This window comes from Schistocerca piceifrons, chromosome X (genome assembly GCF_021461385.2).
Source record: "Schistocerca piceifrons isolate TAMUIC-IGC-003096 chromosome X, iqSchPice1.1, whole genome shotgun sequence".
Classification (NCBI taxonomy): domain Eukaryota; kingdom Metazoa; phylum Arthropoda; class Insecta; order Orthoptera; family Acrididae; genus Schistocerca; species Schistocerca piceifrons.
Genome location: NC_060149.1, coordinates 770230465 through 770254742, shown reverse-complemented (window position 1 = coordinate 770254742; position 24278 = coordinate 770230465). Strand labels below are relative to the sequence as shown.

General features: G+C 47.0%; 1 protein-coding gene across 1 annotated transcript in view; it reads right to left on the bottom strand.

Annotated features, from left to right (window-relative positions):
* Positions 1-24278, bottom strand: part of LOC124722701 (pickpocket protein 11-like) — a 173354-nt gene that overhangs the window by 101518 nt on the left and 47558 nt on the right. Inside the window, exons 4-6 of the mRNA XM_047247839.1 lie at positions 20379-20517; positions 20173-20303; positions 19922-20033 (exon numbers count right to left, since the gene is read on the bottom strand). Coding sequence (XP_047103795.1) covers positions 19922-20033; positions 20173-20303; positions 20379-20517 — 382 coding nt within the window. The remainder of the gene's footprint in view (positions 1-19921; positions 20034-20172; positions 20304-20378; positions 20518-24278) is intronic.

The following is a 24278-nucleotide window of genomic DNA, read 5'->3' as shown; positions in this document are numbered from 1 at the left end:
CCCAGTTGTACGAGAACCAAGCTACCGCCCAGTTGTACGCGAACCTAGCTATCGCCCAGTTGTACGAAGCCTTTCTCTCTCATTAGCCGAGAGACAGAATAGCCATCAGAAGTTAATGGCTACGAACTAGCAAGGAGCCATTTGTATCAGTGCCTATAGCTTACGAGTATTCAAGAGAGATGTATTCCAAGGAATAAATAAAAGTTAAGTAAAAAGCATCTACATACTTTTCTTCGTATTCATTTATAAGTTCTCATGTTCCAGACTTCACGCCCGTCTGCTGTATGCCGGGCACTATCGGCTACAGCGTTAGTTTAGCATTCCTTTTCAGCAATCCACATCACGGTGTCGGTCCAGCTACCGACACTACAATTATTGGCGACGAGGGAAAAGGACCTTTTTCTGATTGCTTACATTTATTTCTGATTGCTTACATTTATTTGTGTCATGGCTTCGCCACATTCTCCAGATGTACTGTCCGAATTTTATCGCTTGCAGAATCAGCAGACGCAGGCGTTACTGGATGCCCTTGGACAGCTCGTCCAGGGTCAACGTGCGCTGCACACCGATGCGGCCGCAGCCGCTTCACCGCTACCGCAGCCACAACCTGCCGTTGCACCGCCTTTTAGGCACTACGACCCGAACCACGAGACCTGGCAAGAGTGGTCTCGTCAGTTCGCCTTCCACCTTGCTGCCTACAGAATTCAAGGTAATGAGCGGCAGCCGTTTTTGCTTTCTTGTGTCGGTGTGTCCACATACCGTGTGATAGTGAAATTGTTTCCCCGCCGCGACGTAGCAACTTTGTCATACGAGGAAATTTTGTCTGCATTAGATGCCTATTTCAAAGAAACAGTTAATGTGGTTGCAAAACGGTATACGTTTTTTCGTACAAAACGTACGGCCGGTCAAACTAATAGGGAGTGGGTAGCAACATTGCAAGGACTTACTAGGGACTGTGCCTTTGAATGTGACTGTGGTCTTTCTTATTCAGATACAATGGTGCGTGATGCAATTGCACAGAACGTTTATGATGTTCGCATACGGGAGCAAATTTTGAAACTAGTTAATCCCTCCCTTCAACAAGTGATAGACATATTGGATAGACAGGACACACTTGACTGTGCTCAGGAATCTTTTGAAACTTCGCCAGCTGTGTGTAACATTAACCGGCCCGCCGGGCGCGCTCGCGCCACGCGGCCCGGTCAACTGCCCTCGCGGCCGTCCGCACAGCTGACGCCGCGCGCTAAGCCACATGTGCCGCGCCAGCCCACAAATGCAGTGAAATCATGCCCGCGGTGTGCTACTAGACATTCGCGTGAACATTGCCCGTCACGCCAAGCTATTTGCTTTTTCTGCAATAAGAAAGGACATGTTCAAAGTGTTTGCCAGAAAAAGCTCAGATCAGACAATCACAATCATTCCAGGCCCTTTGCTTCGCGCCGGAATCGAACCATGGACACTCAGGCTCGTGGACCTTCGCCGATGGACATTCATGTCGTTAATTCCACTTCGTCCAGTGACACTTTCTCTCACAGTAACTGTGTTCGTCCCACGAAAACTGTGCGTCGACGTCGCCGGAAATCACGTCAATTAGCAAGTGATTCTGTACCAGTGTCTGTTCCAATTGCACAAAACAGTCGCTCTTGTCGTCAGCAGGACAATAAACTTTTTGTGGACTTAGACTTTGAAGGCAAAGTGATACCATTCCAGCTCGATACCGGAGCTGCAGTTTCATTGCTCAATCACGACACATACAAACAACTGGGCGCACCTCCGTTGCGTGCCGCAAATGTTAAGCTAACTACATATTCCGGACAGAAAATTCCTGTGTTAGGACAGTGCAGCCTTCTTGCAACATACAAGGGACAAACAAAACTTGTGTCATTTTACGTTCTTCGTTCTTCTTCTGCAGTGAACTTATTTGGTCTAGATTTATTTGAGTTGTTTAACATGTCTATTGTAAATCAGGTCCTCTCAGTGAATCAGACTGTGCCTACAGACAGTGTTTCTCGGCTGTGTGACGAATTTGCAGACATTTTTGCACCGGGCTTAGGTTGCGCTAAAAACTATGAAGCACATTTAGAACTGAAGGTCAACGCGCAACCGAAATTTTTCAGGGCGCGCAATGTTCCCCACGCATTGCGTGATGAGGTCGCAAGAACGTTACACGATCTCGAATCACAGGGTGTAATTGAACGTGTGCAAGCTTCTCTCTGGGCCTCACCCTTCGTCATTTTGCCAAAACCTTCCGGAAAATTGAGACTTTGCGTGGACTTCAAGGCCACAGTGAATCCACAGCTAGTGACTGCTACTTTTCCTTTGCCCCGCCCGGAAGATCTTTTTGCTAAACTGTGCCCGGGAAAATATTTTTCAAAGTTGGACCTAGCCGATGCGTACTTGCAAATACCGGTGGACGACGAATCCCAGCGCGTATTAGTGGTTAACACGCATCTTGGATTGTACCGCTTCAAAAGACTGCCTTTCGGGTGTGCATCCGCCCCTGCCTTGTTTCAGCAATATTTACAAACTATTTGTGCGTCGGTCCCTACTGCAGCAAACTATCTGGACGATATAGTGATCTCCGGACAGACAGAAGAAGAACATCTTGCGAATTTACGAACATTATTTCAGGTCTTGCGGCAAAATGGTCTTCGCTTGAGGAAGGACAAATGTGTGTTTTTTGCTCGTGACTTACCATACCTGGGACATGTCATTAATGCCCAAGGCATACATCCAAGTCCAGAGCACCTCCGTGCCATACACGAATTGCCTTCCCCTCAAAATCTGAAACAGCTACAGAGTGTGTTGGGTAAAATTAACTATTATCATAAATATGTGCGCAATGCCTCTTCCATTTCAGCTCCGCTTCATCGCTTACGCCGTAAAGGTGTTCCGTTCGTCTGGACGACGGAATGTGAACGCGCCTTTCGCCAGTTGAAATCGGCGTTGCTTTCTAATACTTGCCTTACGCCTTTCGATCCCCAGAAACCCCTTTTGTTGATGGTAGATGCATCGGATTTCGGGATCGGTGCTGTGCTTGCGCACAAAGTTGGCTCACATGATCGCCCTATTGCCTTTGCGTCCAAATTGCTCTCGTCTGCGCACAGAAATTATTCACAGATAGAGAACGAAGCTTTGGCTCTCGTGTTTGGTGTTACTAAGTTCCATGATTTCTTGTATGGTCGTCACTTTACCATCATCACAGACCACAAACCTTTGACATCGCTTTTTCATCCGACCAAGCCTGTACCTCCACGTACAGCGCAGAAATTCATTCGCTGGTCTATTTTCCTCTCGCAGTACCGCTACGATATCTTGTATCGGTCCACTGCTCAGCACGGAAACGCCGATGCGTTGTCCCGTTTGCCTGTTGCTGAGGATCAAGCATTCGATTCTTCTGAACTTGCTTGCATGTTCATTGATTCGGAAACCGATGAAGTGGTCGAATCGTTTCCGATTGATTTTCGTCGTGTCGCTACAGCCACAGCTGCTGACCCTGTCCTTGCTACTGTTTTACGTTTTGTTGCTACGCAATGGCCTTTGTCAAAGTCTCGGATCGAGGATCCGTTGGTTCGCCGATTTTTTGCTCACAAGGAGAGACTTTTTGTTCGACGTGGTGTTTTGTTGTTGCGTTCTGATACTGATCAGTCCCGAGTCGTGGTCCCACGTTCGTTACAGTCCTCTGTTTTACGGCTTCTTCACCAAGGACATTGGGGTATAGTGCGAACGAAACAACTTGCTCGTCAGCACTGTACTTGGTTCGGAATCGATGCTGCGATTACGAATATGTGTTCTTCGTGCCCGGCGTGTGCCGAACAACAATCCGCACCGCCGCGGAAAGTTTTTGCGTGGCCAAAAGCCACTTCCCCTTGGCAACGCTTGCACATTGATTTTGCTGGTCCATTCTGGAATGCTCGATGGTTGGTTCTGGTCGACGCCTTCAGTAATTTTCCTTTTGTTGTCCGGATGTCTTCCACGACGTCCTCCGCCACCATCCAAGCGTTGTCTGCTATCTTTTGCATTGAAGGTCTTCCGCAGACTATTGTTTCCGACAATGGCCCACAATTCATGTCCGCAGAATTTCAGTCATTCTGCCAGGCCAATGGTATTCAACATCTGACATCCGCGCCGTTTTCGCCTCAGTCCAACGGTGCCGCTGAACGATTGGTCCGGACTTTCAAGTCGCAGATGTTGAAATTGAAAGAGTCGCATTCTCGGGAGGACGCATTGTTGCTCTTTTTGTCTTCGTATCGCTCTCAGCCCCGAGATGGTCGCTCGCCGGCTGAGTTGCTCCACGGTCGTCCTCATCGCACCTTGATGTCTTTGCTGCATCCGCCGCATCAGGTTCCTGTGCAGCGGCAGACTCCTGCTTTTGCTCCAGGCGACGTTGTATTTTATCGCAACTATCGAGGTTCACGGCGTTGGCTCGCAGGGCGCATTCTTCGCTGCCTCGGCCGCGCGATGTATTTGGTTTTGGGGGCCTCTGGTGAGGTGCGTCGGCATCTCCATCAGCTGCGCCTCTGTCGTCGCTCGGGTTCTGCCGCTCCCCGTCTGCTTTCAGCGACGGTGCCGTCCGGTCAGCGCCCTGGGGACCCATCTACTGGCTCGCCTCATCCCCAGGTGTTCCCGACGATGCCTTCCATTTTGCCCCATGGCGACGCGCCGCCGCCGCCACCGCAGCAGCAGCAGCAGCCGCCGCCGCCGCCGCTTGTTCTCCCGCCGCCGGCGCCCGCGTTCGACGCTTCGCTGCAGCCGCCAAGCGCCTCCCAGGGTCACGCGCCGCCGATCGCTTCCCGTGACCAGCTGTCCTCCGCCATGGAACTCCCGCCCGCTCCGGACCACATGACGTCATCGCGCGTCGGCTACCCCGACGCAATGGAGGTCGACACTTCGGCCCCTCATGTTTCTTTACGGGCGCATACACCGCATGTTGACGTGCACCCTGGACTAGTTTTGCAGGCGTTTCCTAGCTCCCCTCGGACCGGATGGCCGGGTGCGGGTGGCACAGCCTCGCCTGTTGTTAGGCTCCCCACCTCATCGCATACGTCAACATGTGGTCCTCCCCACGGCGGGCGGAAGCCTTATCTCACGACCGTTCGCCGATTTGCGGGGGAGGAATGTGGTGTCACCGCCAGACACCACACTTGCTAGGTGGTAGCTTAAATCGGCCGCGGTCCATGTAGTACATGTCGGACCCGCGTGTCGCCACTGTGATCGCAGACCTAGCGCCACCACCTAGGCAGGTCTCGCGATACGAGAGTGGACTCGACCCCAGTTGTACGAGAACCAAGCTACCGCCCAGTTGTACGCGAACCTAGCTATCGCCCAGTTGTACGAAGCCTTTCTCTCTCATTAGCCGAGAGACAGAATAGCCATCAGAAGTTAATGGCTACGAACTAGCAAGGAGCCATTTGTATCAGTGCCTATAGCTTACGAGTATTCAAGAGAGATGTATTCCAAGGAATAAATAAAAGTTAAGTAAAAAGCATCTACATACTTTTCTTCGTATTCATTTATAAGTTCTCATGTTCCAGACTTCACGCCCGTCTGCTGTATGCCGGGCACTATCGGCTACAGCGTTAGTTTAGCATTCCTTTTCAGCAATCCACATCACGGTGTCGGTCCAGCTACCGACACTACAGTTTCCATGATAATGACAGAAACTTTCAAGAATTCTGGGGAATAACAGATGTGTCAGTCTGAGATACGGAAACCTCGTTCGCAAATGCCTCATTCGATTATCACAAACCAAAAGTCGACAGGTTCAAATTCACACTTAGTCTGTTGACGACGATAAAAATCTAAGTAGACTCTTTTCTAAAAATAATTTATTCTACCTGCACAAGCAACATTCACAGTTCTTTCAATACGGCGTCACCCAATTGCTTTATAGTCATAACACTATCTCAGGAAGTTTTGTTGCAGCCGTTCGAACACTTCTCGTGTTTTTGCCTATGACATCTCCGAAGGAACACTCACTATATATACAGGGTGAAAAGTATTTAAACCAACAAACTCTGGGACGCTGTAGGGGACATCAAAACAAATATTTTTCCCTAATGTCATTTTTTCCTATGAGGATTATTTAAACCGGTGGAGGCCGTATTACGCTCTTCAGTTGTTAGAGGCCGTAACGCTCTTCAGTTGTTAAAGGCCGTATTACGCTCTTCAGTTGTAGGAAACTGCTGTCCACCAGTGTAGTAGTGCATTGTCTCTGTTTACTAATGGCGCGATACGCCTGGAGTGAGTACATTGATACGGTTGGTGCGTAATACGTAGCGCACCACAACGGACGAGCTGCACATAGTGTTTATCAACAATAACACCCTAATCGCCGAATCCCGCATCATACGACCTTTGCTGCTGTGTACGTCTGCGTGAGACCGGGTCATTTAGCAGATTACCTGGACAGGGACGCCGTCACACGGTAAGAACGCTGCAATTTGAGGAAGCTGTCTTGGAGCATGTGAAGGGGCATCCTTCAATCAGCACTCGTGCAATTGCACGTAACATGGGGACGAATTAGACGAATGTAAGAACAGTCCTTCGAGAGCAATTGTTACGTCCATTTCACTTACAGCGTGTCCACAACCTGGAACCAGTTGATTATCCACCCAGAGCACAGTTTTCGCAGTGGTACCTGGAACAGTGTAAAATGCGTCCTACATTTTCATCCTCTGTGTTGTTTACCGAGGAAGCAACGTTCGGGCGTGATGGAGTCTTCAACATGCACAATTCGCATGTTTGGAGTGAGGGTAACCCACATGTCACAGTTACTAGCGCTCATCAAGTATGGTTCTTCGTTAATATGTGGGCCGGTGTTGTTGTCGACTGTTTAATTGGGCCATATCTGCTACATAGGCCATTAAATGGCAGGCAATATTGGAATTTTCTCGCCAGAGCATTGCCAAAATTGCTGGAAAACGTCCCACTCCCTACAAGACAACGCATGTGGTTCCAACATGACGGGGCGCCGGCACATTTCAGTCATCGTGTGCGTCGGTTCCTGGACCGACGGTTCCCAGAAACGTGGATTAGCAGAGGTAGAGTGTTTGTTCAAATGGTTCAAATGGCTCTGAGCACTATGCGACTTAACTTCTGAGGTCATCAGTCGCCTAGAACTTAGAACTAATTAAACCTAACTAACCTAAGGACATCACACACATCCATGTCCGAGGCAGGATTCGAACCTGCGACCGTAGCGGTCGCTCGGCTACAGACTGTAGCGCCTAGAACCTCACGGCCACTCCGGCCGGCTGAGTGTTTGTTGGTTTAATTAATTTGCCACCAGAGAAATCTTCCTCTGCCGGTTTAAATACTCCTCATAGGGAAAAATGACATTAGGGGAAAATATTTGTTTTGATGTCCCCTACAACCTCCCAGAGTTTGTCGGTTTAAATACTTTTCACCTTGTATATGTAATAGTAAAGGCGAGACGGCCTATGATTTCTTCGTGGTAGATGCATACCCGGAACGAACTGTTATGGGAATCGACGAAATGCCGCGAGTAATAAGAATGACGGGCAAGGGTCACTACATGAGTAGTGTGCGGATAACTTGAGAATTTGGGACTGACGGGAGGCGTGCTACGGTAGTTTGTGCAGGTGGAACGACAGCTATGTTGCGCGGGCTAAGTGGAGCAGTTGGCTCTGAGCCGTGTTGTGAGGCGGACGTGTGCGGGGCTGTGTGCGGCGCTCCGCAAGCGGACCGTTGTTTACTCGCGCGGCCACTGGTATTGCAGTGTAAAGAGATCACCTCGGACGACGATGGCGCTTTCTTATAGAAAGACCACGATTAAATTAACGTTCCATCCACAGTGCGCAAGACCTAAGGCATACGAAGTAGAGCGTTTCCTGCGTGAAGTAATGCATGTCGATCCACAGAAACTTCTCGGTATATATCTTTCGATCGTCTTCATCACAGTTTACCTGAAATTTGTCGATGAAGCAGCGTGCGAACGGCTTATTCGCCGTTCCACCGACGGATATCGTTTCCACCACTCGGACGGCAACGTGAGTGTAGTGACTGTCAACCATGCAGGATTCGGCGTTCGGAACGTACGAATCTTCGAGCTGCCGTCTGAAGTTCCAGCCACGCTTGTCGTGGACGCGCTGCGGCCTTACGGGGAAGTACTAAGTCACGTGGAAGAAAAGTGGCATACATTCGAGACGTCTCCTGTATTGAATGGAGTTTGTCAGGTACGAATCGAACTGCGCAAACACATCCCATCGTAAGTGACCGTTGCTGTTTGTCGAGTGATCGTTATTTATGACGGTTAACTGCGGACATGTTCAGGGTGCGGGCAGGAAGGACATGTACGCTCTGAATGCCTGCGGGGACGCCTCGTCCAGATACCACGTGCAAACACCACGCCTACATCGCAACCGACAACGCTGCCTATTACATACGCTGAGGCAGCGAGGAACGTGAAGGACGCGGACGTTGTTCCGTTCCAGTTACCGACACCGCGGGCCCAGTTTCCGCGACCGCGACGACGCAGCCTCCATCGGAACCATCGCCGTGCTCGACAGTGGCGACCACGTCTGCTCTCTAGCCTTGTGAGGAAGGAGAGCACCAGAAGATCGATTCGAGCTCAGACACGGAGATGCGGGAGGTGCCTTACTGTTTGTCGTGATCCACAGGACGCGGACACACGTTCCCGCAAGCAGAAGTCGCCCAAGCGACGAAAGAAGAGGAAATGCTTCGCGAGGTGATGACACATTGCAGGAGGATGAGGAAAATCCATCTGTGGCCCGGGCTGTGGACCTCACTCCAACGGTTCCTGGTTCGCTGCTGGCAACGTACGCCCAAGGACAAAGCCATGTTGACCATACTCAATTGACTGACGAGACCGCTGGCGATTTTGCGGCTAAGACATCAGATGAACGTCATGCGTCGCCTAACGTACCACCCCTCGAGCTTGGTGATTGGGCGTCCGAGATGGAGATGCAAAGAATGACATCAGACTCGAGTGAATACCAAATGCACGGGGCCGGTGGATCGTTGGACGGACATCTTGTCTCAGCCGATCAATAATATACACAGTGTGGGTGGCAGGGACGGTCGGACGGACGACGTGGCGCTTACTGGCTTAAACGACTGCAGGATACGTCATCGTACTATCAAATGACCCAGATGTATTGGATAGGTATAGTCAATGTCAACGGCATTAGTTCCACGATCAAAACCTAGTTGTTAAAGGACATTGTAGTGCTGGCAGAAGAGCCAACACCGTGTTGCTAGAGGAGGCCGAAATGCACGCTTTTAAGCTCACGCAGATTGGCGTGAGGTCTGGAACAGTTAAGGGAATTAATAGTAGCAAATAAAGTACGTAGTTGATGTAATACTTAACTTTAATCCATACTTGGAGAACATCGCTCTTTATGATACATAATTAATAATCTGAATATAAACTGGTAATGGCGCCTTGCTAGGTCGTAGCAAATGACGTAGCTGAAAGCTATGCTAACTATCGTCTCGGCAAATGAAAGCGTAATTGTCAGTGTAGCATCGCTAGCAAAGGCTGCTGTACAACTGGGCGAGTGCTAGGACGTCTCTCTAGACCTGCCGTGTGGCGGCGCTCGGTCTGCAATCACTGACAGTGGCGACACGCGGGTCCGACGTATACTACCGGACCGCGGCCGATTTAAAGGCTACCACCTAGCAAGTGTGGTGTCTGGCGGTGACACCACAGACATGATTCGGGCGGCGGACATTGATAGCGTGTTCCTCCAAGAGGAACGGCGATACTACTACGAGATGGCATCAAAACAACAGATATTCAGTATTTGCCATCAGCGAGAGGCACTGCGCTCACCATCGGCACAGTCCGCCTTGTGAATATGTATGCCCCGTCTGGTACTGCAAAGCGTCGAGAGCGACCACACTATTACTCCACTAAGGTAGCTCCATTGTTTCAGGGCGCTACAGAGCACTTAGCAGTGGGCGGGGACTTTAACAGCGTCTTACGCCCTGAGGATCAGGTCCCTCACCATGTCTCATGTCCATGCTATGGTCAGGGATCTCAATTTGCATGATATATAGACACTAATCCACGGTGACCGACGCGGATATACACATTTCACCAGCCACTCGGCCAGCTGGTTGGACAGGATTTACGTCTCCTGAGGTCTTCGGCAGCGACTGTCGGTGCTGATCTGTGGCCTACTGCATTCACCGACCATCAGGCCTTCATCTGCGCCGTGACTCTGCCACGACAACAGACGAGTCGTAGTAAAGGTCCTTGGACTCTTTAACGTTAACATTCTCCGGGAAGAGGGATGCCGTGTAGCTGTCAGTGCTACCTGGCACAAATGTAAGCGACAGCGCCATACCTATGATTCCACAACACGATGGTGGACATACTGCGCCAAACCAGCTCTTCGTCGCACGCTCATGGCGTATGGACGAGACAGGGCACTTTGGCTCCAATCGACCTCTGAGTGTCACTAAACGGTCGTGCGAGAACTAGTGTTGCAACAACCTTGGCCAGAGTGCCAAATGATCGTCAACCGCACCCAAGCACGGCTTCTGCAGATCACAGCTGACAGATTGGACGGCACGCGGGTTCGAGCGACACTGCAAGATTCCATCCCAGAGGAACGTGCTTCTCTTTACCACATCGTCAGAGAACTGGAACATCATAAGAGAGGACTCATCACGGCAGCTATGCCTGCAAACGGGCAACGCGCAGACACACACAACGCCATCTCCCGTGCCCTCATAGATTATTACCGCACTCTCTATCTAGCAGATCAACGGCGTGACAATGACAGTGCGGACGTCCTGCACGTCCTACCACCTTCGGGTATGGCGGAAGGCGACACCACGTTCTTGGAGGCCATCACGTGGGAAGAAATGCACATAGCCCTGCCACGGGGCGCGAGAAGCAATTCCTCTGGACCTGATGGTCTTCCACTTGAATTTTATAGCACCTTTTCTGACCTGATAGGGGAAGTTTGATGGTAGATGTGCTGTGAACTCCTGGATCCGGATTTTCGCGACCCTCCCGAATTTCCGGAGGGCATGATCATCTCTGTGCCAAAACCAAATAGGGGGTGGAGACTTCAAGACTTCCAGCCGTTGATGTTAGTGAATTCGGATTACAGGCTGTTCGCCCGCATTCTTCGTGCTCGCCTCCTCGCTGTTGTCAGAAATGCCATTCATGCCGACCAAACATGTCTGGGAGGTGGCGGTAATATACACACGGCGTTAAGCTCGAATAGAGATGTGGTGGCGCTCGTGTCGGCATACCACATACAGCGTGAGTCACCTAACGTTACCGCTGGATATATTTCGTAAACCACATCAAATACTGACGAACCGATTCCACAGACCGAACGTGAGGAGAGGGGCTAGTGTAATTGGTTAATACAAACCATAAAAAAATGCACGGAAGTATGTTTTTTAACACAAACCTACGTTTTTTTAAATGGAACCACGTTAGTTTTGTTAGCACATCTGAATATATAAACAAATACGTAATCAGTGCCGTTTGTTGCATTGTAAAATGTTAATTACATCCGGAGATATTATAACCTAAAGTTGACGCTTGAGTACCACTCCTCCGCTGTTCGATCGTGTGTATCGGAGAGCACCGAATTTCGTAGGGATCCAAAGGGAACGGTGATGGACCTTAGGTACAGAAGAGACTAGAACAGCACATTACGTCCATATGCTAACACCTTTTTATTGGTCTTTTTCACTGACGCACATGTACATTACCATGAGGGGTGGACATCCCGCCATCTGGCTGCTGTGGACACCGCCGAAAGAAGATGAAAAAAATAAAATAAAAAACAGATAGAAAAAAGGATTAAAAATAAGAAAAAAAAGAAAAAAATGAAAACAAATAAAGTATAATAAAAGTATTGTACCCCTTCCTTTATCCTTTTCTTTTTTAAAATAAAACTTTCAGAGGCGTATTTAATTTTTGTTCGTGGGCGGAGTCTGAAGTGGCGGCAAACAACCGTCCTAGTTAGCTTTTATGGTTAAAGTGGCGGTGGCACTAGCTTTGTTTTTGTTTTTAGATTAGATAGATTTTCAGGAGGAGTACGGGTGATAGGGGCCAACGCCTGAAGTAGAAGAGGTCTAAGGAATAAAAGAAAAGAAAAAAAAGTGGTGAGATCATCTGCCTACTAAGCGGGAGACGCTAGTTCGAATCCCAGTCTATCACAAATTTTCAACTTTCCCCATTGATTTCAATCAATGCCCGCTTGCAGCCAATGTCTGTTACTACTTTGTGTTTCTTATAGTTTAGTTGGAGCCGGTCGTCACCCCCTCGACATACCACCTGCAGTATAATGATGGCTGTTTCTGTGTCAACATTCTCTGCAGTATAATATCAACTTCACCACCACCGAAGCCATTCTTCGATTCATCATGACCACTAGTTTAAATGAGTGAAATCTGTAGGGTTTTTTTATTTTCAGTTTTGTACTTCAAACATATATGGTTGAAAAATAGGTACTTAACTGGTGCCAGTGTACCCAGAAGTGAAATGAAATCACAATAAGGAAAATAAAAACTCAACACTGTTTTACATTTACTTCTAATCATCATCGACAATGAGTATATTTATTACCACTATGACAACGTTATCTACACCCACTTATATTCTACTACCACAACAATATATACCTTTACGAAATATACATTGTACCTTCCTGTGCTTCCCACTTTTTCCAGCTACCGCACCTCAACAACATTCTCTGCAGTCTTTCTGTGGTGTCACCGCCAGACACCACACTTGCTAGGTGGTAGTTTAAATCGGCCGCGGTCCATGTAGTACATGTCGGACCCGCGTGTCGCCACTGTGATCGCAGACCTAGCGCCACCACCAAGGCAGGTCTCGTGATACGAGAGTGGACTCGACCCCAGTTGTACGAGAACCTAGCTACCGCCCAGTTGTACGAGAACCAAGCTACCGCCCAGTTGTACGCGAACCTAGCTATCGCCCAGTTGTACGAAGCCTTTCTCTCTCATTAGCCGAGAGACATAATAGCCATCAGCTAAGTTAATGGCTACGAACTAGCAAGGAGCCATTTGTATCAGTGCCTATAGCTTACGAGTATTCAAGAGAGATGTATTCCAAGGAATTATTAAAAGTTAAGTAAAAAGCATCTACATACTTTTCTTCGTATTCATTCATAAGTTTTTAAGTTCCAGACTTCACGCCCGTCTGCTTTATGCCGTGCGTGCACTATCGGCCACAGCGTTAGTCTAGCTTTCTTTTTCAGCAATCAACTCCACGGTGTCGGTCCAGCTACCGACACTACAATTATTGGCGACGAGGGAAAAGGACCTTTTTCTGGTTGCTTACATTTATTTCTGATTGCTTACATTTCATTGTGTCATGACTTCGCCACATTCTCCAGATGTACTGTCCGAATTTTATCGCTTGCAGAATCAGCAGACGCAGGCGTTACTGGATGCCCTTGGACAGCTCGTCCAGGGTCAACGTACCATTCAAACCGATGCGGCCGCCGCCGCTTCTTCGCTACCGCTGCCACTGAACGCTGTTGCACCTCCCTTTCGACCATACGTGGCAGCCGATGAGACCTGGCCAGAGTGGTCTCGTCAGTTCGCCTTCCACCTTGCTGCCTACAGAATTCAAGGTAATGAGCGGCAGCCGTTTTTGCTTTCTTGTGTCGGTGTGTCCACATACCGTGTGATAGTGAAATTGTTTCCCCGACGCGATGTAGCAACTTTGTCATACGAGGAAATTTTGTCTGCATTAGATGCCTATTTCAAAGAAACAGTTAATGTGGTTGCAAAACGGTATACGTTCTTTCGTACAAAACGTACGGCCGGTCAAACTAATAGGGAGTGGGTAGCAACATTGCAAGGACTTACTAGGGACTGTGCCTTTGAATGTGACTGTGGTCTTTCTTATTCAGATACCATGGTGCGTGATGCAATTGCACAGAACGTTTATGATGTTCGCATACGGGAGCAAATTTTGAAACTAGTTAATCCCTCCCTTCAACAAGTGATAGACATATTGGATAGACAGGACACACTTGACTGTGCTCAGGAATCTTTTGAAACTTCGCCAGCCGTGTGTAACATTAACCGGCCCGCTGGACGCGCTGCGCGGCCCGGTAACCGGGCCTCGCGCACGGACACACAGCGACCGCCGCGTGCTAAGCCAGGTGTGCCGCGCCGGCCCACAAATGCAGTGAAATCATGCCCGCGGTGTGCTACTAGACATTCGCGTGAACATTGCCCGTCACGCCAAGCTATTTGCTTTTTCTGCAATAAGACAGGACATGTTCAAAGTGTTTGCCAGAAAAAGCTCAGATCAGACAATCGCAATCATTCCAGGCCCTTTGCTTCGCGCCGGAATCGAACCAAGGACACTCAGGCTCGTGGACCTTCGCCTATGGACATTCATGTCGTTAATTCCACTTCGTCCAGTGACACTTTCTCTAACAGTGACTGTGATCGTCCCACAAAAACTGTGCGTCGACGTCGCCGGAAATCACGTCAATTAGCAAGTGATTCTGTACCAGTGTCTGTTCCAATTGCACAAAACAGTCGCTCTTGTCGTCAGCAGGACAATAAACTTTTTGTGGACTTAGACTTTGAAGGCAAAGTGATACCATTCCAGCTCGATACCGGAGCTGCAGTTTCATTGCTCAATCACGACACATACAAACAACTGGGCGCACCTCCGTTGCGTGCCGCAAATGTTAAGCTAACTACATATTCCGGACAGAAAATTCCTGTGTTAGGACAGTGCAGCCTTCTTGCAACATTCAAGGGACAAACAAAACTTGTGTCATTTTACGTTCTTCGTTCTTCTTCTGCAGTGAACTTATTTGGTCTAGATTTATTTAAGTTGTTTAACATGTCTATTGTAAATCAGGTCCTATCAGTGAATCAGACTGTGCCTACAGACAGTGTTTCTCGGCTGTGTGACGAATTTGCAGACATTTTTGCACCGGGCTTAGGTTGCGCTAAAAACTATGAAGCACATTTAGAACTGAAGGTAAACGCGCAACCGAAATTTTTCAGGGCGCGCAATGTTCCCCACGCATTGCGTGATGAGGTCGCAAGAACGTTACACGATCTCGAATCACAGGGTGTAATTGAACGTGTGCAAGCTTCTCTCTGGGCCTCACCCTTAGTCATTTTGCCAAAACCTTCCGGAAAATTGAGACTTTGCGTGGACTTCAAGGCCACAGTGAATCCACAGCTAGTGACTGCTACTTTTCCTTTGCCCCGCCCGGAAGATCTTTTTGCTAAACTGTGCCCGGGAAAATATTTTTCAAAGTTGGACCTAGCCGATGCGTACTTGCAAATACCGGTGGACGACGAATCCCAGCGCGTATTGGTGGTTAACACGCATCTTGGATTGTACCGCTTCAAAAGACTGCCATTCGGGTGTGCATCCGCCCCTGCCTTGTTTCAGCAATATTTACAAACTATTTGTGCGTCGGTCCCTACTGCAGCAAACTATCTCGACGATATAGTGATCTCCGGACAGACAGAAGAAGATCATCTTGCGAACTTACGAACATTATTTCAGGTCTTGCGGAAAAATGGTCTTCGCTTGAGGAAGGACAAATGTGTGTTTTTTGCTCGTGACTTACCATACCTGGGACATGTCATTAATGCCCAAGGCATACATCCGAGTCCGGAGCACCTCCGTGCCATACAAGATTTGCCTTCCCCTCAAAATCTGAAACAGCTACAGAGTGTGTTGGGTAAAATTAACTATTATCATAAATATGTGCGCAATGCCTCTTCCATTTCAGCTCCGCTTCATCGCTTACGCCGTAAAGGTGTTCCGTTCGTCTGGACGACGGACTGTGAACGCGCCTTTCGCCAGTTGAAATCGGCGTTGCTTTCTAATACTTGCCTTACGCCATTCGATCCCCAGAAACCCCTTTTGTTGATGGTAGATGCATCGGATTTCGGGATCGGTGCTGTGCTTGCGCACAAAGTTGGCTCCCATGATCGCCCTATTGCCTTTGCGTCCAAATTGCTCTCGTCTGCGCAAAGAAATTATTCACAGATAGAGAAAGAAGCTTTGGCTCTCGTGTTTGGTGTTACTAAGTTCCATGATTTCTTGTATGGTCGTCACTTTACCATCATCACAGACCACAAACCTTTGACATCGCTTTTTCATCCGACCAAGCCTGTACCTCCACGTACAGCGCAGAAATTCATTCGCTGGTCTATTTTCCTCTCGCAGTACCGCTACGATATCTTGTATCGGTCCACTGCTAAGCACGGAAACGCCGATGCGTTGTCCCGTTTGCCTGTTGCTGAGGATAAAGCATTCGATTCTTCCGAACTTGCTTGCATGTTCATTGATTCGGAAACCGATGAAGTGGTCGAATCGTTTCCGATTGATTTTCGTCGTGTCGCTACAGCAACAGCTGCTGACCCTGTCCTTGCTACTGTTTTACGTTTTGTTGCTACGCAATGGCCTTTGTCAAAGTCTCGGATCGAGGATCCGTTGGTTCGCCGATTTTTTGCTCACAAGGAGAGACTTTTTGTTCGACGTGGTGTTTTGTTGTTGCGTTCTGATAATGATCAGTCCCGAGTCGTGGTCCCACGTTCGTTACAGTCCTCTGTTTTACGGCTTCTTCACCAAGGACATTGGGGTATAGTGCGAACGAAACAACTTGCTCGTCAGCACTGTACTTGGTTCGGAATCGATGCTGCGATTACGAATATGTGTTCTTCGTGCCCGGCGTGTGCCGAACAACAGTCCGCACCGCCGCGGAAAGTTTTTGCGTGGCCAAAAGCCACTTCCCCTTGGCAACGCTTGCACATTGATTTTGCTGGTCCATTCTGGAATGCTCGATGGTTGGTTCTGGTCGACGCCTTCAGTAATTTTCCTTTTGTTGTCCGGATGTCTTCCACGACGTCCTCCGCCACCATCCAAGCGTTGTCTGCTATCTTTTGCATTGAAGGTCTTCCGCAGACTATTGTTTCCGACAATGGCCCACAATTCATGTCCGCAGAATTTCAGTCATTCTGCCAGGCCAATGGTATTCAACATCTGACATCCGCGCCGTTTTCGCCTCAGTCCAACGGTGCCGCTGAACGATTGGTCCGGACTTTCAAGTCGCAGATGTTGAAATTGAAAGAGTCGCATTCTCGGGAGGACGCATTGTTGCTCTTTTTGTCTTCGTATCGCTCTCAGCCCCGAGATGGGCGCTCGCCGGCTGAGTTGCTCCACGGTCGTCCTCATCGCACCTTGATGTCTTTGCTGCATCCGCCGCATCAGGTTCCTGTGCAGCGGCAGACTCCTGCTTTTGCTCCAGGCGACGTTGTATTTTATCGCAACTATCGAGGTTCACGGCGTTGGCTCGCAGGGCGCATTCTTCGCTGCCTCGGCCGCGCGATGTATTTGGTTTTGGGGGCCTCTGGTGAGGTGCGTCGGCATCTCAATCAGCTGCGCCTCTGTCGTCGCTCGGGTTCTGCCGCTCCCCGCCTGCTTTCAGCGACGGTGCCGTCCGGTCAGCGCCCTGGGGACCCATCTACTGGCTCGCCTCATCCCCAGGTGTTACCGACGATGCCTTCCGTTTTGCCCCATGGCGACGCGCCGCCGCCGCTGCAGCAGCAGCAGCCGCCACCGCCGCCGCCGCCGCCGCTTGTTCTCCCGCCGCCGGCGCCCGCATTCGACGCTTCGTTGCAGCCGCCAAGCGCCTCCCAGGGTCACGCGCCGCCGATCGCTTCCCGTGACCAGCTGTCCTCCGCCATGGAACTCCCGACCGCTCCGGACCACGTGACGTCATCGCGCGTCGGCTACCCCGACGCAATGGAGGTCGACACTTCGGCCCCTCATGTTTCTTTACGGGCGCATACACCGCATGTTGACGTGCACCCTGGACTAGTTTTGCAGGCGTTTCCTAGCTCCCCTCGGACCGGATGGCCGGGTGCGGGTGGCACAGCCTCGCCTGTTGTTAGGCTCCCCACCTCATCGCATACGTCAACATGTGGTCCTCCCCACGGCGGGCGGAAGCCTTATTACACGACCGTTCGCCGATTTGCGGGGGAGGAATGTGGTGTCACCGCCAGACACCACACTTGCTAGGTGGTAGTTTAAATCGGCCGCGGTCCATGTAGTACATGTCGGACCCGCGTGTCGCCACTGTGATCGCAGACCTAGCGCCACCACCAAGGCAGGTCTCGTGATACGAGAGTGGACTCGACCCCAGTTGTACGAGAACCTAGCTACCGCCCAGTTGTACGAGAACCAAGCTACCGCCCAGTTGTACGCGAACCTAGCTATCGCCCAGTTGTACGAAGCCTTTCTCTCTCATTAGCCGAGAGACATAATAGCCATCAGCTAAGTTAATGGCTACGAACTAGCAAGGAGCCATTTGTATCAGTGCCTATAGCTTACGAGTATTCAAGAGAGATGTATTCCAAGGAATTATTAAAAGTTAAGTAAAAAGCATCTACATACTTTTCTTCTTATTCATTCATAAGTTTTTAAGTTCCAGACTTCACGCCCGTCTGCTTTATGCCGTGCGTGCACTATCGGCCACAGCGTTAGTCTAGCTTTCTTTTTCAGCAATCAACTCCACGGTGTCGGTCCAGCTACCGACACTACACTTTCCCCTCATATCTTTACATTCATTAAGTTTACTATCTACTTTCTCAGCTACTAAACAAACTTTGGTACCCTGCAGTTCCACTATCAAACGAGAGCCATCATGGAGCAGTGGGATACGTACCAACATCATATGTAGCCCTCACAACTGTATGACCATTGTATGGAGCAATCACAACTTCTCCAGGATGATGAGCAGAAGTCACAGCTTCATCAGCATCGTGCGCAGCAGCCACATCTTCACCGTAACTGTGCGCAGCAGTCATAGGTTTACCAACATCAGGCACATCTGTCACAGATTCAACATCATGTGCTGCTGTCACAGCTTCAGCAGCATAATGTGTATCATTCACAGCTTCACTAGCATCGTACACAGCAGTTACAGCTTGACCAACATCCTGCACAGCTGTCAGAGATTCAACAACATTGTGTGCTGCAGTCACAGTTTCAGCAGGATCAGTCACAGCTTCACTAGCATCGTACACAGCAGTGACAGCTTGACCGACGTCCTACACAGCTGTCACAGATTCAACAACATCGTGCACTGCAACCACAGCTTCAGCAGCATAGTGTGTATCATTCACAGCTTCACTAGCATCGTACACAGCAGTTACAGCTTGACCAACATCCTGCACAGCTGTCAGAGATTCAACAACATCGTGCACTGCAGTCACAGTTTCAGCAGGATCAGTCACAGCATCACTAGTATCGTACACAGCAGTGACAGCTTGACCAACATCCTGCACAGTTGTCACAGATTCAACAACATCGTGCACTGCTATCACGAAACTCTGCTCATGATACTCCCTGCAACCGGTGACGTCATACTGCATAGCGAAGAATGCGTGCAGCGCTTGTAGAATTTTTTCTTCTGACAGCGAGATACAAAATAGAACTTAACGTCAAGGCCACGTTGCGGTCATTAGGAACACTACTTGGTGGAACGCCGATGGCTAAAATAAATGCTTGCTAAATGTTGTGCCGTGTTTTATTTTGTTAGGCCTATCAATAGAACTGAAAGAAATTAAGTGACAGATTTTTGTATATTCCTGCAGCACATTGGCTCCGAAACTGGCCCTCACCATAAATTTTCGCCTTAGAAGCTATAATTTTAGTAATAAAACTTTACTACTACCGTTTTAAGTAGCCATCTCCGGCTCTTCCGCCTCCACGGTAACAAGGGTGACCAAGAAATGGACATGGAACGATAGTGTTTGTTAGCTACGATAAGCAAACATTTTGAAATATTAACTCCTTAATGAAGTAAATGTAAAAAATGACGAGGTCTTAAACTTAGAATTAATTTTTGTTCATAAAATAAGTGATCTATAGTAAATTACGCACAATCGATGGTTCATGCATGTTCATGATCTGCGAAAACAGGTCGCCGTCTAGCTCGTTCCCGGTTATCAGATTCACAGGGTGGTAAAGCGTCCAATTGTTAGCGTCCCAGTACCTTTCGACAGAGGAAAAGAGCAAATACAAACAGGGAGCTCTAAGTGCATCGCTTCATCTCACAAGAAACAAGGATAAGATCCAAAGTAAGTTCATGTTCAGGAAACTACAACCACTATCAATAGCAATTCACTACTTACGGTTTGGAGTTATACTGTGCGACGTTCGTATTGTAAGTATAACAAATTCCCATTTCACTAGTATGCTGAATAAGAAACGGAATACTCGCGCCCACGTTAGTCCCTATGCTGTAACCAAAACTATTAGTGACCTGGAAAGAGAAAAAGGCATTTCTGTATTGAAAATACCTTGTGGAAAAACCTTAAATAATTTAATTTGTACATACCGCATATATTAGATTTAAGTATTCTTCCGGATGGAATTTATGATCAGGATCTAATGGTAAATTATTCGTGTTTGCTCCGTAGGATACTTGAGTTAGCTGCGTTAAGAACGAAGCAGCTTTAAAAGTCCTTGTGCTCAAACTAGAACGTAGGAAAAGACACATAACAGGTTATTCTTATAAACAATAACACTGTTCGTTGGCATTTCTTTAAACACTACAGAAATTGCACGGTGGTGATTTTATTTTTGTGTTGTTTTATTTTTATTATTTTGTTTTTTGTTTATATTTAGTGACATTACAATTCTCCAAACTTACCTTCATCGGCTTCAGTGTCTTCTGCTTTGGAAAATATTTTAATCAGTGTATTCAGTGTATTCCCTCACGTTATTTAAGATTTTTGAATGTTATAGTTCATTCTTTGAAAAGGAACACAGTTAAAAATTATCTGAAACTTATTTTCCTCAAAAACTGAAACATCCTCCTTGCAAACAAGCGAGACCTGTTGTTCTGTGACATTTAACGCTGATTAAATACATTTACCATAAAACACAGCTACATTATTAAGTCAAACCACGTCCCACGGAGGCTCATTGAACTGTATTGTGCTGGGTTGCGTGTTGGTGATATTGTCGTGTGTTAGCATGTGGGAACCTGATTTATAGAGGAAAGGTGAACTGACTGATTCTAATTCTGGCACGTTTTACGAAACATTTATTCATCACTCACCACAGTGATGGCAAAAGTCTGTAGTGTAATCGCACTCGGAATCCATCGTCTGAATTCATTGCCTTTTGGATAAAATCACTTTCTAACAATTTAAAAATTTAATAACAATTGATTGAACGTTATCGATTATTATATTATGAATTTACGTGTCTCTCTAGCCTTTTCAGCTTCGTGTCTACACTTAGTGCTACTCGGGCAAACTCTATATCGGAAATTATAGGTCTCGATCATAACCTCAAAAAATTATATGTTCAGTTGAGAAAGGTGGCTTATGTTAATTCTGTTGTTTAAAGTTACTGTAGTGGATCTGTTTTCTACTATAGCAGGGGCGTTATCTGCCTACGAATTGTTATTCCTTTTTGCTGATGTTTCTATGCCAGTAGGGCGGTGAATCTGTTATGTGAGGTGGTTTTGCTCAGACTATTTTACTCTAAGAATTTTGTTTGTCTTTCACACACGTAACGAATGTCAGCCATTTCAGGTTGATTGCCACATGTTTATTTGCTGAATTTATTAGAAGTTAAGAAATGTGTTTGTAATCTTGCTTTTCAGCGTCACCACGAATCATCTCGAGTATGTAACAGAACGTTTCTCTCTGCATCTGATGTATTCGTAAAACCTGTGTGCTAACTGAGGAAAGAGTGAACGGTTCTTTTCCAGTGCCGGTGCCACTGTGCCTGCAGCTTTAGGCAGCCCTTGAAAGCCGCCACAGATGTTATCATTGGACCAGAAGGTGCTGAGACGCCTACAGCACTTCTTTTGGCCAGCTATAGGAACCCGTATGGTTTGCAGTAGTGGAGAATACGCAACTATACCGCCAGCAAGAGATGATGCCAGCCGATTGCCATGCTCATTCAACTACATTCGCCAAGAGAACAATCATCGTCTGATAACGCACTCCTGTTATATTCCGTCTTCCAATATTCCGTTTCTGGCTGAGTAACAAGTACTGAAACCCTGGTGACGACCTTAAGTTAATTTTGTTAACTTGATCGGCATATATATTTTTTTGTTTTTTTTATGGGACTTAACTGCTAAGGTCATCAGTCCTGATCGGCATATTATTATGCTCTTATGTCAACAGTAGTGGTGGAAAGATATTTAGTGTTTTATAAGTGTGATTTGTAAAGGATAAAAGACAACATGTCACACCTTTTTGTGAAAATAAATACTGAAAATGCTGCACCTAAGTGCAATTAAATTATAATTAATAAAACCAAAAATCATCATCATAGCCCATAAGATAATTTTCTCCATGTTCCCTAATGAAACGAGAACCGAGGGAGACATTGCTGTACCCCCTTGAATGCTTACCTATTGTTTAGCCGGCTGTCATCCGCTATTGTACTGCCGAAATAGCAAATCATATCTGCTACTTTTACTTTCTCCGCTCCTAATTTTATTCGGCCAGTATCGTCTGATTTAATTCGACTAAATTCCATTACACCTGCTTTACTTTTGTTGATGTTCACATTATTATCTAATTCGAGACGCAACCGTTCCATTCAGTGGCTCTCCCACATCCTTTGCCGTGGTTGACAAAGTTACGACGTTATCGGTAATCCTCAAAGGTTTTATTTTTTTCTCCCTGAACCTTTATTCTCTTTTCAGATTTCTCATGGGTTTCCTTTATTGCCTGCCCAATGTACAAATCGAATAAACATCGGGGAGGGGCTACAATACTATGTCATCCCCTACGTAACCATTCAACTGTTACTTTGCTTTCGTGTCATTGGACTCTTCTAAGCAGGAATTCAATATCGATTAGGAGACACAGTGTGTACTGACCTCAAAAAAACATCAACCTCCCTTCTGTCCATCCCACTCCTTGCCCTCCCCTCCAATCCAGTCTCATCCAATCACAGCCCATTAAAACGAAACAGCCAGTCAGTATGTACCACAGAACCACCACCATCTTGTTCTGTATACCCCATTTGGCGCTATTTTTCTTCTCCAGTTTAAGCCATATCTCTCTATTGGAAACAGATCACCCAGAGTGCTTTGAAGGCAAGAAATATTCTGTCTACTACAGAATTTCAAACAGATATATCACAAAAAACACTGAGATATGCAGTTCAGTGTATTATGGAGCCTTTCAATGTCATAATACATTTACAATTCACTATAAGTATTTAGAACGAACGTTCGCTTATGCAATGTTATTGAAGACCAGGGATACGTAACTGCTGAATACTATTCAACTATTATTCCAAAGAATACATATATATATATATATATATATATATATATATATATATATATATATATATATATATATATATATGTGCAAAGGTATATCCATATTTACTGGCAATTAAAATGAAAGGGCCAATCATATCCCAGTATTTTCCTGCCCATTGAAAAGAAACAGGCAGTTCCCATCCTTATTCTCCATACATCCCACGTCTTAATGACTGTAGTTTGATTACTATACCACACATGATAAATTAAATATTTCCACATCTAAAATATGTGTATCATATGTCAAAATACTCATGAGAACACTGCCAGTGTTGCAGGTTGAGCTGTACTTGTCAATAAAATCTAAAGGTGAGGAGAAGGGTGTGGACAGAAGAGGGCAGGGAGTGGTTACAACCCACAACTGGGCTGCTTCTACCATCTTGGATCCTTTTTTTTAATTTCTCACTAGCACAGAGGGATTACATCTCCCATCTTGGATTCTGATTGGCTGAAGAGATGTGGGAGGGGGAAGGGGCCATGGCTTGTTATGTGACAGAGAAGGGGGTGTGCCTGCTGCCATTCTGGATTGTGACATGATGGGTAGGTCAATGACTTGGGTCACATATTATAAAAAATTAAAACTTTTTGACTTGTAGACAAAGTATTCTACAACATAAAAAGAAATAGTATTGAAAATTTTTGGGTTAATTGTGGAACAACAGTTGAACTATGCTTTTCGAGAAGTCCAGCCTTACCTGTAAGTTATATCAGCAATAATGTCATGCGTGATTTATAATGTTATAGAACAAAATTTCATGTATTTCGATAAACAATACATATAATTTTGGGTTTCCTAAAAAGGTATTACAAAGATGGACGTATTCTCACCAACAATGCATTTTAACATGCAAGTTATATCAGTAGTAAAGCTATGTGTTTTCTAATATTATAGAACTAATTTTTACATAATTTAATAAATAATAAAGTAATTTC